Genomic DNA, 13,883 nt, shown 5'->3' with positions numbered 1-13,883 from the left:
GTACATACTATGTTAGCAGAATAATATAATAATATTTAAATAATAAGAATTTTTTAATATTTTTGTATTAAATTTTTTTATCATAATTTAGTGCATTAAAAGAATGTGCAATATTTCGTATTTGAACAATTATAAGTAATTATAAAATTGTTGTGTACGAAAATAAATTATTTAAATATTTTATAAAAAGTAATTAATTCTACTTTATATTCTGCTTACATGATATTATAATTTTTAATTTATTTTTTGGAATATTTTAATTATTACCATTACGAAGACAATATTTTGAAAAATAAATCATTGTATTTATTCTATATGACTAACATTTAAATTACATATATATTATAGGTACTAAGAGATTATTAAAAATATAAAATAGTAGTATGTTAATAATAATTTAAATGTCAATTAGTTAGAGTTCAAATGGCATTTAGAAAAGATATCATTTAAAAAATGATTCAAGTATAACCGTTTAAATTTATTAAGTGAAAAAATGATCATTTATAATTTATAATATTATATATATTTATTAAAAGTATTTGAACTTTTTTTGTATATTAAACAAAAAAGTTAAAAAGAATTATAGAATATTAAAAAAATATAAAATTTAAAATTCTAGAATATTACTTGGACCACTGAAAATAGTATATTTTAAATTCTCTACAGATTTAATAATTATTTTTTATGGTGTATAATTATACTTTAGAGATAAATAACTTATAAATATAAAAATTACATTAAAATGGTAGCATAATAATTATATTAAAAATAATAAATTAATCGGTTTAAATATATATGGCGAAAGAATTGCCACTTTTAATATATAACATTGTAGAAAAAAACACAAAAAAAAATACTAGAATTATCAATTAAATTTTTTTTATTATACAATGAAAAAATTTAATAACAAATATATTATTAAACATATATATAATATAATTTTCTTATAATGATACAGAATAAATTTAGATTCTTATAACATTATATTAAAAAATTATTAAATTACCCAATTATTGACATTATAAATATTTAAAGTACATTAAGATAATATAATAATATCTTTAATAATATTATTTAGGACATCAATAAAAAATTTATTGAATCAAAATTTAAGAAAAAATAAATTATTATTAATTAAATAAATATTAAAAATTTCTACCAATATTATTACCATTCGGTATGTTACTTGGATTAGTCTTATTATAAGTATCTGAATAATTAGAAAATTTATTATTAGTATAAAAATAATGTATATTGAAAATTTAAGAGTAGATTCAATAGATAAATTATAGATAAATGATACTAAAAAATATTAACATAGATATATTGTAGAAATAATTTAAATTAAATGATAAACTAAATTGTATGAAAAAAAAGTCAAAAAAATATACCAAAATTATCAACTAAATTTTTGTCATAGAATGAAAAAATTTAATAACAAATATATATTATTAAAAATATATCTAATATAATTTTTTATAATGATACCGTGAAAAAATTTTATATTCTTATATTATTATATTCGAAAATTATTAAATTATCCAATAATTGATTTTATTAGTATTTAAAGTACATTAAGATAATATAATAATATCTATAACAATATTATTTAGGACAATAATAAAAAATTTATTAAATCAAAACCTAAGAAAAAATAAATTATTTTTAATTAAATAAATATACAGAATTATGACCCATATTATCACCATTCAATATGTTACTTGGACCTGCTCTGTTGTTATTATGAGTATCTAAATATTTAGAAAATTTATTATTAGTACGAAAATATACTGTATTTTGAGGATTTAAGAATACATTCAGTACATAAATTATATATAAATAGTACTAAAAAGTTCAGTAACATAGATATATTGTAAAAAATAATTCAAATTAAATGATAAACTAATAACATAAATTTATTAATTGAAAATATAACTTAGAGTACCTGATATCTTTTAATAGTGTTGTCATATTCGTTGGACATCAATTTATTTTCCTCGTCTAATACTCTTTCGATATCTGTCACGTCTCTGTCGCTCATGTTTTATCTTCGTCTCTAACATAATCTTGCCAAATTGATCGACAACTTCCACGTGAATCTTCCATAGATATGTTGTCAACTATAATTAATCAAAACAACTATGTAAACATATGTTTATACTTTTATTTAATGACGGGAAGGCAAATTATATTAGATTTTACGAAGTGAGAATGATGCATGAGAAGATGGATAAGAAACAAAGGAAGTTTTTCTATGTAGTAACAGTAATGTGAAATGAGAGAATAAGGGGAGAAAGAGATAATTATAAAAGTTATGTGGATGTATGAAATAAAAGAGAACATGTGATAAGAGTGATAAGAGAGAAGATGGGTAGTAGAAATTTTTTAACGTGAAATAACTGACATATAGTAGGATAGTTAATAAATGACAAAATTGAAAAAAAATTTGGACACCAAAACTTATTTTACTATTATATATTGTTGGATTTGGATCTTTTAAAGTTTGAATTTCACTTTAGAGAATAAAATGTGATCTCTCACCATTGATTTTATAGGTAGGACCAAGAATAAATATGAAAGAAAAACTATTCAATAGTAGAAGATTATACTTTATTCTCTAAAGTGAAATTCAAATTTTAGAGGATCCAAATCATATATTGTTATAGATAATAAGAGTATTTTAGTCATTTTCTATAATAAGGGTATTATAATCATTTTTTATAAAAAATAATATTAATTTAGATTAGTTTAAAATTTGATCTATTATTTTTTTGATTAAATTAATTTGTCTAGTTTAATTTTGATAAAAATAACACAATTTAATTAATTATATGTGTTAAATTTTAATTACTAAAAAATATTTTAAAAATAAATATTTTATACATCTTTATTTAATAGCTCCCATCAAATAATATAACAATCTAGAAATGTGCCACACCACTGACCACCCACACCCAGCCCACATGCATTTCCTGTTTTGCGTTGATATATTGTTTCCGTTGGACCGGATGACACATTGAGACAAAATTCAGTCTCCAACACTTTATTAAAATACTTATTAATTATGATTATTTCTATATAGTTTTATTAAAATTAAATTTTAACTAAACTTTTATAGTTTAAAATTTATAATTTTGTTTATATATTAAAAAATTTTCAATTAGTCCATTATTAATAGTTAATTTGTAATATTTATTTTTAAAATATTTTATATTTTAAAAATTTGTATTTTCTAAATAATTAACAAAAATTAAATTGAAAATTTTTTTATCTATAATTAACTGATAAAAGACAAAAATAAAAAGTGAAAATCATTGTATGAATAAGTTCCGTGTATGCAAACTCTTTTATTCAGGCCAAATATACCTTTGAAATTTGGCAAGAGGGAAAAAGATGTTGAGTCTACACGATAGCCAATAAAAAAAAAAAAAAAAACTCACTTTATGCGCCTATTGTTTTAGAAATTACCAGGGACTCGCCCACATTAATAATTCTTTGTTTCTGTCATCTTCCGTTTGAACTTTATATAAAGACACATGTATGAGAGCTGCTAATTTGAACCAAGACATTTAGTTCATTTAACCATGCATTAGAGCAGAACAAAGAAGGCATCAAACAAGAATAATAGTTGCAAAATTCGAATATGTGATCACATATGCTTTTAAGGGTGACAAGAACTATAGAGCTAGAAACCAAATAAAATTAGTATTTTGTAAGGTACGATTGTTCTGTATTGCAGTTGAATTTCATACATGATCATATTTGTAACAATTGGACATTTGTTTATGAATACCACCGTTTATGTCTGCGTCATGCATAGACATAACAAAAAAATCACTGGCACCAATAAAAGAAAAATTACTAATAAATTATATTATATTATATTATATTTGAATTCAATTTAAAAAATAAAATTAGATAATGATATTTATAAATAATTAAATGTTTCAATAGTAAGAAATTATTTTTTAAAATAATAAAAGTTTAATTTTAAATAATTAGCAAAACAATAATAATAAAAAATTATATTCTGTACCCTTGAGAATGTATTTTACTTTTGAGGGTACAGTATATAATTGTTGAATATTGGTCTATACAAATACAACCTAATTAATAGTATATAATGTTTGTCATATGATTTATTTATGGATTGCATTTAAATAGAAAAATATTTATACGATAACATCTTTATATAAAGATGACATTATAAAACTTTAGATGGTTAGTCAAATATATTTGGTCAAATATATCAAACTATTGGATGATCTATTGTAACGATTCAATTTTCAGTACGTCATAATCATACAGAAAATCAAGCGTTACTACCTTGATTTTTTAAAAGTTAACTAAGTATTTATTATTAAGCCTATAATTGTATTAGCGCACGATCAAATTTTCAGAAAAATTGAAATAATTAAATAAGTACGATATAATAACACAACCATCAGAGATAGAGATAATATCAATGTTCTGAAAATCGGACCAGACCGGCCAGTCGGACCGGTCCAACTGCAAACTGAAAGCTAATATAGTTTGGTTAACGATAGAAACTGCTTAAATTAAAAAACCGCATTTAAACCATTGAACCGGCCGAGAACCGATCGGTCGGACCAAATCCGAGCCCGGCCGATTTTGAAAAAACATCGTCGTTTGATGTTTTTAGCTTTAGGGATAAAAAATTCCTCTTCTTTCCTATCTCAGTCACCCACTCTCCCTCTAGCCCCATTCCTCAGACTCTCTCCTCTCTCAATTCTCTACCCTAGGTTACAGTCTCACCCACAACTGCAAGGAGAGTCTCAGCGCCACCGTCCATTATGCTCAGGGGCCACTATTTCGTCTTCCATTGTCCCTTGTGCCCCCAGCCCCTTCGCCAATCTCCTTCCTTCAAAAAGCAGAACTGCCCTCAACCCTAGCCTCCACCACCGCCGCAAGGAGTGGGCCGCAGCCGCTGCCCATCGCACTCAGGGGCTTCTCTCTTCGTCCTTTCGGCGTTCTCCATGTCTCCAAATCTTGTTCCTTCTCACCAATCGCAGGCACACAACTTTTTCCTCGAAGGCAATGTCTTAATTTTTTTAATTTTCGTTCTCTGTTCTTCATTTTTTTGCTCAGAACAATTTTTTTGCTCAGAACAATTTTCGTTCTCCAAACCCTGTTTTCTTTCACCAAATGTTGTGTTGTTCTCTGCTTTGGATTGAATCATTGATTTGAATGATTAGGAGATTTTAGTTTCTTAGTTAAAATTGTGCTGAAAATTTTGTTCCCTAGCCTCATCGCCGTCCGTCGCAGTCAGCAGCTCCTCACTTCATTCCGTTGGGTCTTAAGAGTATGTAGCTTCACAAATTATTTTGGGTCTTAAGAGTGTGTAGCTTCACAAATTACGTTGCATTATGACTATCTTAACTTCACAAATTATGTTGCATTATGACTGTTTAAGGTGAATACATGCGTTTTTCAATAGTGATATGGTGAAAATTTTTGTTTTTGATTTACTATCTTATTTTTCCATATAAATTATGAGTATCATGTTATTTTGCAATAATAATTTAATCTTAGTCAACAAATAATAATTTAATCTTAGTCAACAAATGATAAATCTTAGTCAACAAATGATATAGATAATACCATTAAAGTTTGAATAATATGTTGATGTTTGTATTTTTTAGGGTGTATTTATAATTTTAAAATTATTTTATTACAAAATATTTTTTTTCGGTTAAACTACGATTGGACCGGTTAGACCAGTAAACCAGTGAATCAGTGACTAGAACGATTCGATGATCGGTTCGGTTTTCAGAACCTTGGATATACATCATATATACTATTTACACACACACACACACACACACACACACACAAACACACACATATACTTTCATACAAGTCTTATGTTAGTGTACAACCCTTCACATCTTGTTACTATATAAATAATCAACACTCCGAGCCCTGGTAGGAAGCCCCTAAGCTGGTGCCCAAAAATCAGCATAGTCAACTATATACATTCTACTCTCTCAATGAGTCCAATCAAAAGTGAGAAACTAAACACAAAAGCTAGACTAACACAAAAAACTCCTAAAAGCCACATCCTCAGCTCCCAAGCATCAACTATCGTAATCAGAGAAAATCTCAATCACATCTAAACACTCCTCAGGAGTCTCGTCCTCATCATCAGAAATCTCAATAAGCTCAGGAGGGGTCCTAGCACTCGTACTACTGCTTTGTCCCACACTCGTCAGTCAACTAATGGAGCTGGTGTGCAGCTCCTCAGATGAGGGCTTAGATGAAGACACTGAGATCTGCTCTGCAGGAATATCCCACTCAGGTATAAGCTCTGGTACATGCTCTTCCATGGGCTCAGGCCTAGGGACCACCTGATCCTCAAGCTGATCATGGTGCTGATGAGGTACAAGTCTGTCATGGAACGGGTGAAACAGAGCATCAGGATGTAGCCAATGCAATAAGAACTCATAAGGTATATCGAGGTTAAAGAGATGAGTGTTAATAAGATGACGGAAAGGGTGGTCGCACATAATGTACATATGAGTCCTAATCTCTGCAGCAACTATGTAAAACCTATGCTGTACAAGATCCTCATATACGTAGGTAGGGTCCATCTCATAGAACAGAATGCCCGTCTCCGTCTGACGGGGAAGGAAAGAAAGGGTAAGAACTGTGGGGGTTCTTACTAGGGTCGGGGGTAGTTAATTAAGTCAAAATTATCACAGTTCAATTAATTCACAGCCAAATATACAATAATCACAGAGAAATATCCTGTCACTACAATTTAGAATACCATTAAGGAATGCACAAACACAAGAAGACAATCACAAACAATTTCATATTATCAGGTAAAATGCAAGTGTGCAGCAAGGATGATGCATGTCTAGTCCTATCACAGGTAATGAGCTCATTTTTCTGTTTCGACCCGCACTCGACGCAATCCAACTCGCAAGTCGAATAAGGCATTTCAGCGACATAACCTCTGCAAGTTTCTACTTCTTGCAGGCACTGATTCTCCAGTTGAAGTATGTCAAACATGACCTCTGTAAGTACTTACAGGTGCTGATTCTTCAGCTAAAGCATGTGACCCCTTCTCCTGGAAGCCATTCCATATTTACGAGCAGTTCTCGCACAATCATTCACATACAAAGCCCAGGGCTTGTTAACATTTATCCTTCGGCACCATTACCATACTATCGTCACCTTCTCATGACCTTCCCATAATCACACGTATTGATTTATCTTCTCTTTTTTTTTCAGTATTTTACTTATTTATCCTTAATATTTCAAACTATCTTCACATTTTTCTCTCATTATCAACTAAGTATTTTATGCAAAGAGAATCATAAGATTCTTAAGTTAACTTTTTGACTCTAAATCTTTTAAAAAGAGTATTCTTTTTTATTCTGTTCTATCTTACCATTGATAATATCGATAATAATAATATCTTTACTAAATAATATTCTTGATAAATTAATAATAATAATAATAATAATAATAATAATAATAATAATAATAATAATAATAATAATAATAATTTTCTTTTAATACAAATAAAATAATTTAAGAAATAAATAGTATTTATAACTTTCTTGAAGACTTAACTCTTTTAAGCTTTACTTCTAAACTTTTATTAATTATGTTTTAAACCTCAAACTTTTAATTATTTTACTTTTAACCCAACATTTTTAGAAAACTACTAATTAGCTCTTTGTTTATTAATATTTACAAAAGTAACTCTGAATTTTTATAAAAATACCCGCTCATCCCCAAACACTTACTTTTTACTCAAAATACTTCTAAATGTATTTATTTATAAAATCAACCTCAATTTTCATCAAAACACAATTTCATTTTCAAATTAATAATATTATAATGGTAACAATTACAGTTCTTTAAACCCAAATTTTGTATTTAAAATTATTTTTTACACAATTATTAGTCAAATTCTAAATAATAGAAGTTAAATATATTAAATTATCAAGTGTATAAATAAAATAAAAAGTAAAATAATAGAGAATGTGATACAATCAAATAATGTATAGAAAAAACTCTAGTTACTAAAGATCCTGATAGTCGTTGTCATCATTGTCATCGACGTTCCGTTGGTCCTGCTGCTGAGGCGGCAGCCGACGCCATGTGGCACTCCATCTGCTGAACCCGCTCCAGCTCCCACCTCCACACCAGCCTAAGGTCATTTATGTCTGTCATGCGTGAGAGGATCACCTGATACCTCTCCTTAGACTCCCACAGCTGCTGAGCTTGTTGGTGAAGGTCCGGGTGAGGAACAGCACCTGCTCCCTCACATCGATGCTTTTATCGGGATCGATGAACCGACTAGTGACAGAGACGGATGAATGTCTCAATGTGGATATGCGAAAGTTGTTGACAAAGAACATTTCCATCCCCTATACACGATTCTGTTGTGGCTCAGATGCGGCCTTGCGCAAAACATTATCAGGATTGGTGATTGATGCAGCGGAGTTGTTGCTGTCGTCTCTAGTAAGCTGAGATTGTTGGATTGCGACCTCCAATCTCTGTGTGTAGGACTCCTGTGTAACACATTTTATGATTAGGGTTGCAGTTAATTAAAAAATGGTATATCACATAATGTTTACTCACATAATGATATGCGGCTCGCTGATCAGCCAATCTCTCCTTGTTATCCTTCAACCTGTGAGTATACTTGAAGGTCTCCACCATCGTCACCTCATGATCCAACAACTTGGACTACACATTTTAAAATCACATGTTAAGTCAAGTAATAATTGACATTATATTAAGACTAAACGAACTTAATAACAAAATGAAACAAGTTACTTACCAGCCTGACTTTTGTCTTCATGAAAGTCGCTGACCCACCAGTATACTTCGATGACCTGGTCGATGCTCTATTAGCTACGTTCATGAGACGGTGATGCTTGAACCCCTCATCAGTCTCCTAATGGACGTACAATGCCTTCTTAATGTCCGGGTGAAGCCAAATGGTGAGGTGGTTACAGTGCTCACGTACATCCTCCAACTTCTGTTAAAGCTGCCTAGCCATTCGATGGTCAAAGATCTTCTTGACTATGAAATCGTGAGTCTTGTTCCATATAAATTTCTCCTGCAGAAAGAACATTTTGCACTAGTTAATCAAAATTAAATACATAATCAAAAAAAATAGAAGATATAAACTAACTAAAAAATGAATATGTTGAGCTAGCCCACTTCTGAAATCATCGCTCTCTGGTCTCAGCTGAGATCTTCTTGTAGCTCGGCCATTAATGGTCGTTGTTCATACCCTGGTGATGATTGATTTTTTGCCGGTATAGAAATTATCGAGTAATCAATCGTAGTATAGTCTAAACCGACGCAAAATCCATCATCAAACAATTCTACAATCTATAACCGAGAGTATTAGTCCCGAGTCGTTCTTCCCTAGGAATGCTACAAGGATGCATGCTATTGGTTAAGTGATCTTTCGTGACTTGAGGAGTGTGGTGTAAAAGTGCTAAGAAAAGAAAACAACAATCAATCAATATCAAAAGCCTTGGCCAAGGTTGAACATTGGAAGTTCCATCACTATAGCTTCCTTCAATTGTGATAACAAAGGATTGTTGCTTCACTTAGTTAATCCCTAATCATAGAGGGAAGTCAAGTAAAAGTAATTAACTCAAGTCACAAGTCCTAGTCTTACCCTAGGGAAGTCTAGCTTTAGTGCACTCTAAGTCAATTAGCAATTCTCAATTCTCAATCAACAATTGACATCCACTATTCAAGTGTCTCCAATGACTCAACCACTAGGCCAAGTGAGGGGATGCTACTCCACATCTAAAGTTGGCATTTTCTCAAACATGTGGAGAGCAAGAATGAAAGACATAGTAAAATTGAGAAAAAGGTTCAGAATCAAAGTAATTCAACACAAGAGATTAACAACAATCAAGAATGAACAACAATGAAAATGAGATCTTCAATGAATTAATAGAACCCAAAACACAAAGTTAAACCTAAGATCTATGAGAATTGAACAATTACACACACTAATTGAGATTAGAGAAGAGGATCTACAACATGAACAAAGTAAATTGAGTGTTGTAATAGATCTCACCAAAGAATGGTTGAGAATTGACAAAATGAAGATGAATCCTAGAGAGAAGTTGGAGTCTCCCTCTCTACAAATGTAACTAACTAAAAATATCTACAAAAGATGTAAAATGAGTCTATGGGTGTGAATGTGTGTTAATCCCCTTCAATCCTTGGTTCTTATATGCAAATTGGCGCCAAAGTTGGTTGCTGAAACCTTCCAAAATCGCCAGGCACATGTTGCAATAACAAAATCACGTGCGGGCTACGACGCTTGCACGCACGGTACGCGTGCGCGTCCCTAGCTTATTCCACAATGTGCGCGCGAGCGCCTTGTGCACGTGCGCGTGCTTGGCCGAGATTAATTCTTTGGCTTTTTTGTGCTTCTCTCCACTTGCATGCTTCCTTCCTTGCTCCTTTGATCCATACCTAGCCTATTTCAACCTGAGATTACTAGCAAACACATCAAGGCATCTTATGGAATCAAGGATGAATTAGAATTCATCAAAATAAGGCTTAGAAAGCATGTTTTTACACTTAAGCACAAATACGGGAAAGATTACAAAACCATGCCAATTCATAGGTTAAATGCGAGAAAAGGTTATCAAAATACTCTAAATTCAATACAAGATAAACCCTAAAAATAGGGTTTATCAACCTCCCCACACTTAAGCCTTAGCATGTCCTCATGCTAAAATAAGAAGGAACTAAGGAGTATGACATTTATTGAATGTGACTAAACTATATGAGTCCTATCTAAATGCAATTACCTAAAGTAAATGCAAATGCTTAGTTCAAACATATCAATTTCCAAGAGAGCATGTGTAAGCACAAGAGCTAGGCAATAGGAATTAAGTCCAAACCACAATTGTATTGAATTATTTAAAAAGAGTTCAAACTTGCAAGAATATAAATAATATGAGTGAACCCATGTAATTGAACTTTTGAACCCTCACCGGATGTGTATCCGCTTTATTCACTCAAGTGTTTATGGGTTAATTCACGCAATTCCCTTCTAATCATGCTTTTCAAAATTTGATTTTCTTCTAACAATCAACACTTATTCAATGCATGCATACATTCATCATGAGGTCTTTCATTTAGGTTGTAATGGGGTTAGGGTCAAGGTAGGATCATTTATGGTTAAGTGGACTAGGATTTGAATCTTTGATTAGCATAGACTTCCCCACCTAACTATGTAATGACCTATACAAATTCAAACTATTCTAACTACCCATTCTTCACTTTTTCTTACATACTCATGCATTCTATTCTTTAGTTCATAACACTTATGCATTGATTCCTTTTTATTGAACTTCACCTTGGGGCATTTTGTCCCCTTTTATTATTATTATTTTTTTTTCTTCTCTTTTCATTTTTCTTTCTTTTTATATATACATTTTTTTCTTTTCTTTTCTCTTTTTTTTTTCTTTTTTTTCTTTTCAAACTATATACAAGAACATCACTGCATACGGTCTATACATTTAACCAATACATGAGTATGTACCCAATTCCTAAACATGAAAGTGTACTACCCTTTTTATCCCATCCAATGTTCCCAAGCCTCACCAACTTTGAATAATAAACACTCTCACTAGCCTAGGCTAATCAAAGATCCAAACAAGGACTTTTCATTGGTTTTCCGCCTTGGGCTTGTAATGTGCTAAAATGAGAATAAGTTGGTTAAGCATAGGCTCAAAATTTGCTAACAATGGAGAGTAAAAGGTAGGCTATTTGGGTAAGTGGCTAATGAAATAATGGCCTCAATCATACAAATGCATGAATACAAGAAATAAATGGACATATAGAATCAAGCAAATCAAGGAGCACAATCATAGAAAGAGAGCAATTTCACACAAGAATGGAAAATAAGTGGTTATAAAATGTAACCACATCAATAGGCTCAAGTCTCACAAGCTTGTGTTCTTAATTCAATACATGCTTCACAAAGTATGAATTCAAGCAAGTTGCATAGAGATATAGCTTCTTCAATCAATTAGGTTGGTGCCCTATGCCCTATAATTAAAAATTCTTGGGAAATTTCAATATTTGACTAAGCATTGTTGTGATTGAAAAATTCAAAAATTTTCCCTAGTTTACCCTTTCTTTTTTCACTTAAAACCAATTTCTTATACAAAAAGGGTGACAAAGTTTCACTTAAAACATGATTTCTAATCACAACCACAAACTAAAAAGAAAAATATACGAAAGAAGATATGCAAAATGCATAAAGACAAATCCAACTAAAGTATGGAATCTATCATCCAAAACATCTAAAAATATCCAAAAGTATCAAAATATCTAAAATCCAAAATAAGCAGTAAAGATATCCAAAAGTAAACTCAAAATACATCAAATATATACAAAGGGTATGCAAAATAAGATAGCTAGAAAAATGGCCAAAATGTTCACCGGTATCTAATGATGCCACCGGCTACCTCCCCACACTTAAGATCAAGCATCGTCCTCGATGCTAATCCTGAGGATCAGGGATAGGTACACCGATAGGCTCTGGCTGTGGCTGTGGTACCGGTTGAGACTCCTGTGTCTGAGGTGGTGCCTCTATATGTGCTGGCTCATCCGCATGAATACCCTCAGTCTGTAAATCTGCATGCTCCTCCTCATGGGTCTCCTCATCGGAACCGGAAGACTCTGGTAGAGGGGGCAGCTCAAGGCCCTGGGCCACAAACATCTGGTCAATCCGATCCAGGCAACGCATGATCTGGCGCTGGCTGCGCTCCATGTACTGGAAGAGACGCTGAACTAACATGTAAATCGGCTGAGGTGCGGCTGCGGTAGATGCCCCTGCAGGGGCTGATGAAGAAGAGGGTCCAGCTCCCTCAACTGCTGCTCTGGCTCGAGATCGGCGGCGCGAGGCGGGCCTCTCGTGCACCCAAGATCCCCACGGAATAGTAACTGGCTCCTTCTGAGGGAGCGGTGGAGGTGGTGATACATCATCCTGGTGCCACGGAACTCCGGCCCGCTGAATCATCTGAGTGACCAAGACCGAAAAAGGAAAGAGACCTTGGATGTGGGCTCTTCACATGAACCGCCTGATCAGCTGGGGGTAATAAACCTCTTTCCCCTCCATCACACAGCTGATCAAGATCAACATAGCAACTGGGATCTCTGTGAAGTGAGTCGTAGGCATGACGTAATGAGCGAATATCTGCTGCCAAGTCTTGGCCTCTCGGCTCAGATAACTAAAGTGCATCCCCTTGGGTGCCGTGTTATCGGCATTGGTGCGCGAAATTGTGATCACTACAACTTCGCACAACTAACCAGCAAGTGCACTGGGTCGTCCAAGTAATACCTTACGTGAGTAAGGGTCGATCCCACGGAGATTGTTGGTATGAAGCAAGCTATGGTCACCTTGTAAATCTTAGTCAGGCAGACTCAAATGGATATGGTGATGAACGAAAATAACATAAAAGATAAAGATAGAGATACTTATGTAATTCATTGGTAAGAACTTCAGATAAGCGTATGAAGATGCCTTCCCTTCCGTCTCTCTGCTTTCCTACTGTCTTCATCCAATCCTTCCTACTCCTTTCCATGGCAAGCTTATGCAAGGGTTTCACCGTTGTCAGTGGCTACCTCCCATCCTCTCATTGGAAATGTTCAACGCACCCTGTCACGGCACGGCTATCCATCTGTCGGTTCTCAATCAGGCCGGAATAGAATCCAGTGATTCTTTTGCGTCTGTTACTAACGCCCCGCCCTCAGGAGTTTGAAGCACGTCACAGTCATTCAATCATTGAATCCTACTCAGAATACCACAGACAAGGTTAGACCTTCCGGATTCTCTTGAATGCCGCCAT

The 13,883-nt window shown here is 32.7% G+C and overlaps 1 protein-coding gene across 1 annotated transcript; it reads right to left on the bottom strand.

The window, feature by feature from the left end:
- Positions 1-12,535: 12,535 nt before the first annotated feature.
- On the bottom strand, positions 12,536-13,054 carry LOC130956985 (uncharacterized). The gene has a single exon (XM_057883900.1). The coding sequence runs from the start codon at positions 13,052-13,054 to the stop codon at positions 12,536-12,538; it is 519 nt and encodes a 172-aa protein (XP_057739883.1).
- Positions 13,055-13,883: the final 829 nt, after the last annotated feature.

The sequence above is a fragment of the Arachis stenosperma genome, chromosome 10, assembly GCF_014773155.1.
Source record: "Arachis stenosperma cultivar V10309 chromosome 10, arast.V10309.gnm1.PFL2, whole genome shotgun sequence".
Classification (NCBI taxonomy): domain Eukaryota; kingdom Viridiplantae; phylum Streptophyta; class Magnoliopsida; order Fabales; family Fabaceae; genus Arachis; species Arachis stenosperma.
The sequence above is the reverse complement of the archived record's forward strand: the minus strand, read 5'-3'. Positions and strand labels throughout refer to the sequence as shown.

Excerpts from the sequence above, each read along its gene's own strand:
- LOC130956985 (XM_057883900.1), bottom strand. The coding sequence starts at position 13,054 with ATGATTCAGCGGGCCGGAGTTCCGTGGCACCAGGATGATGTATCACCA.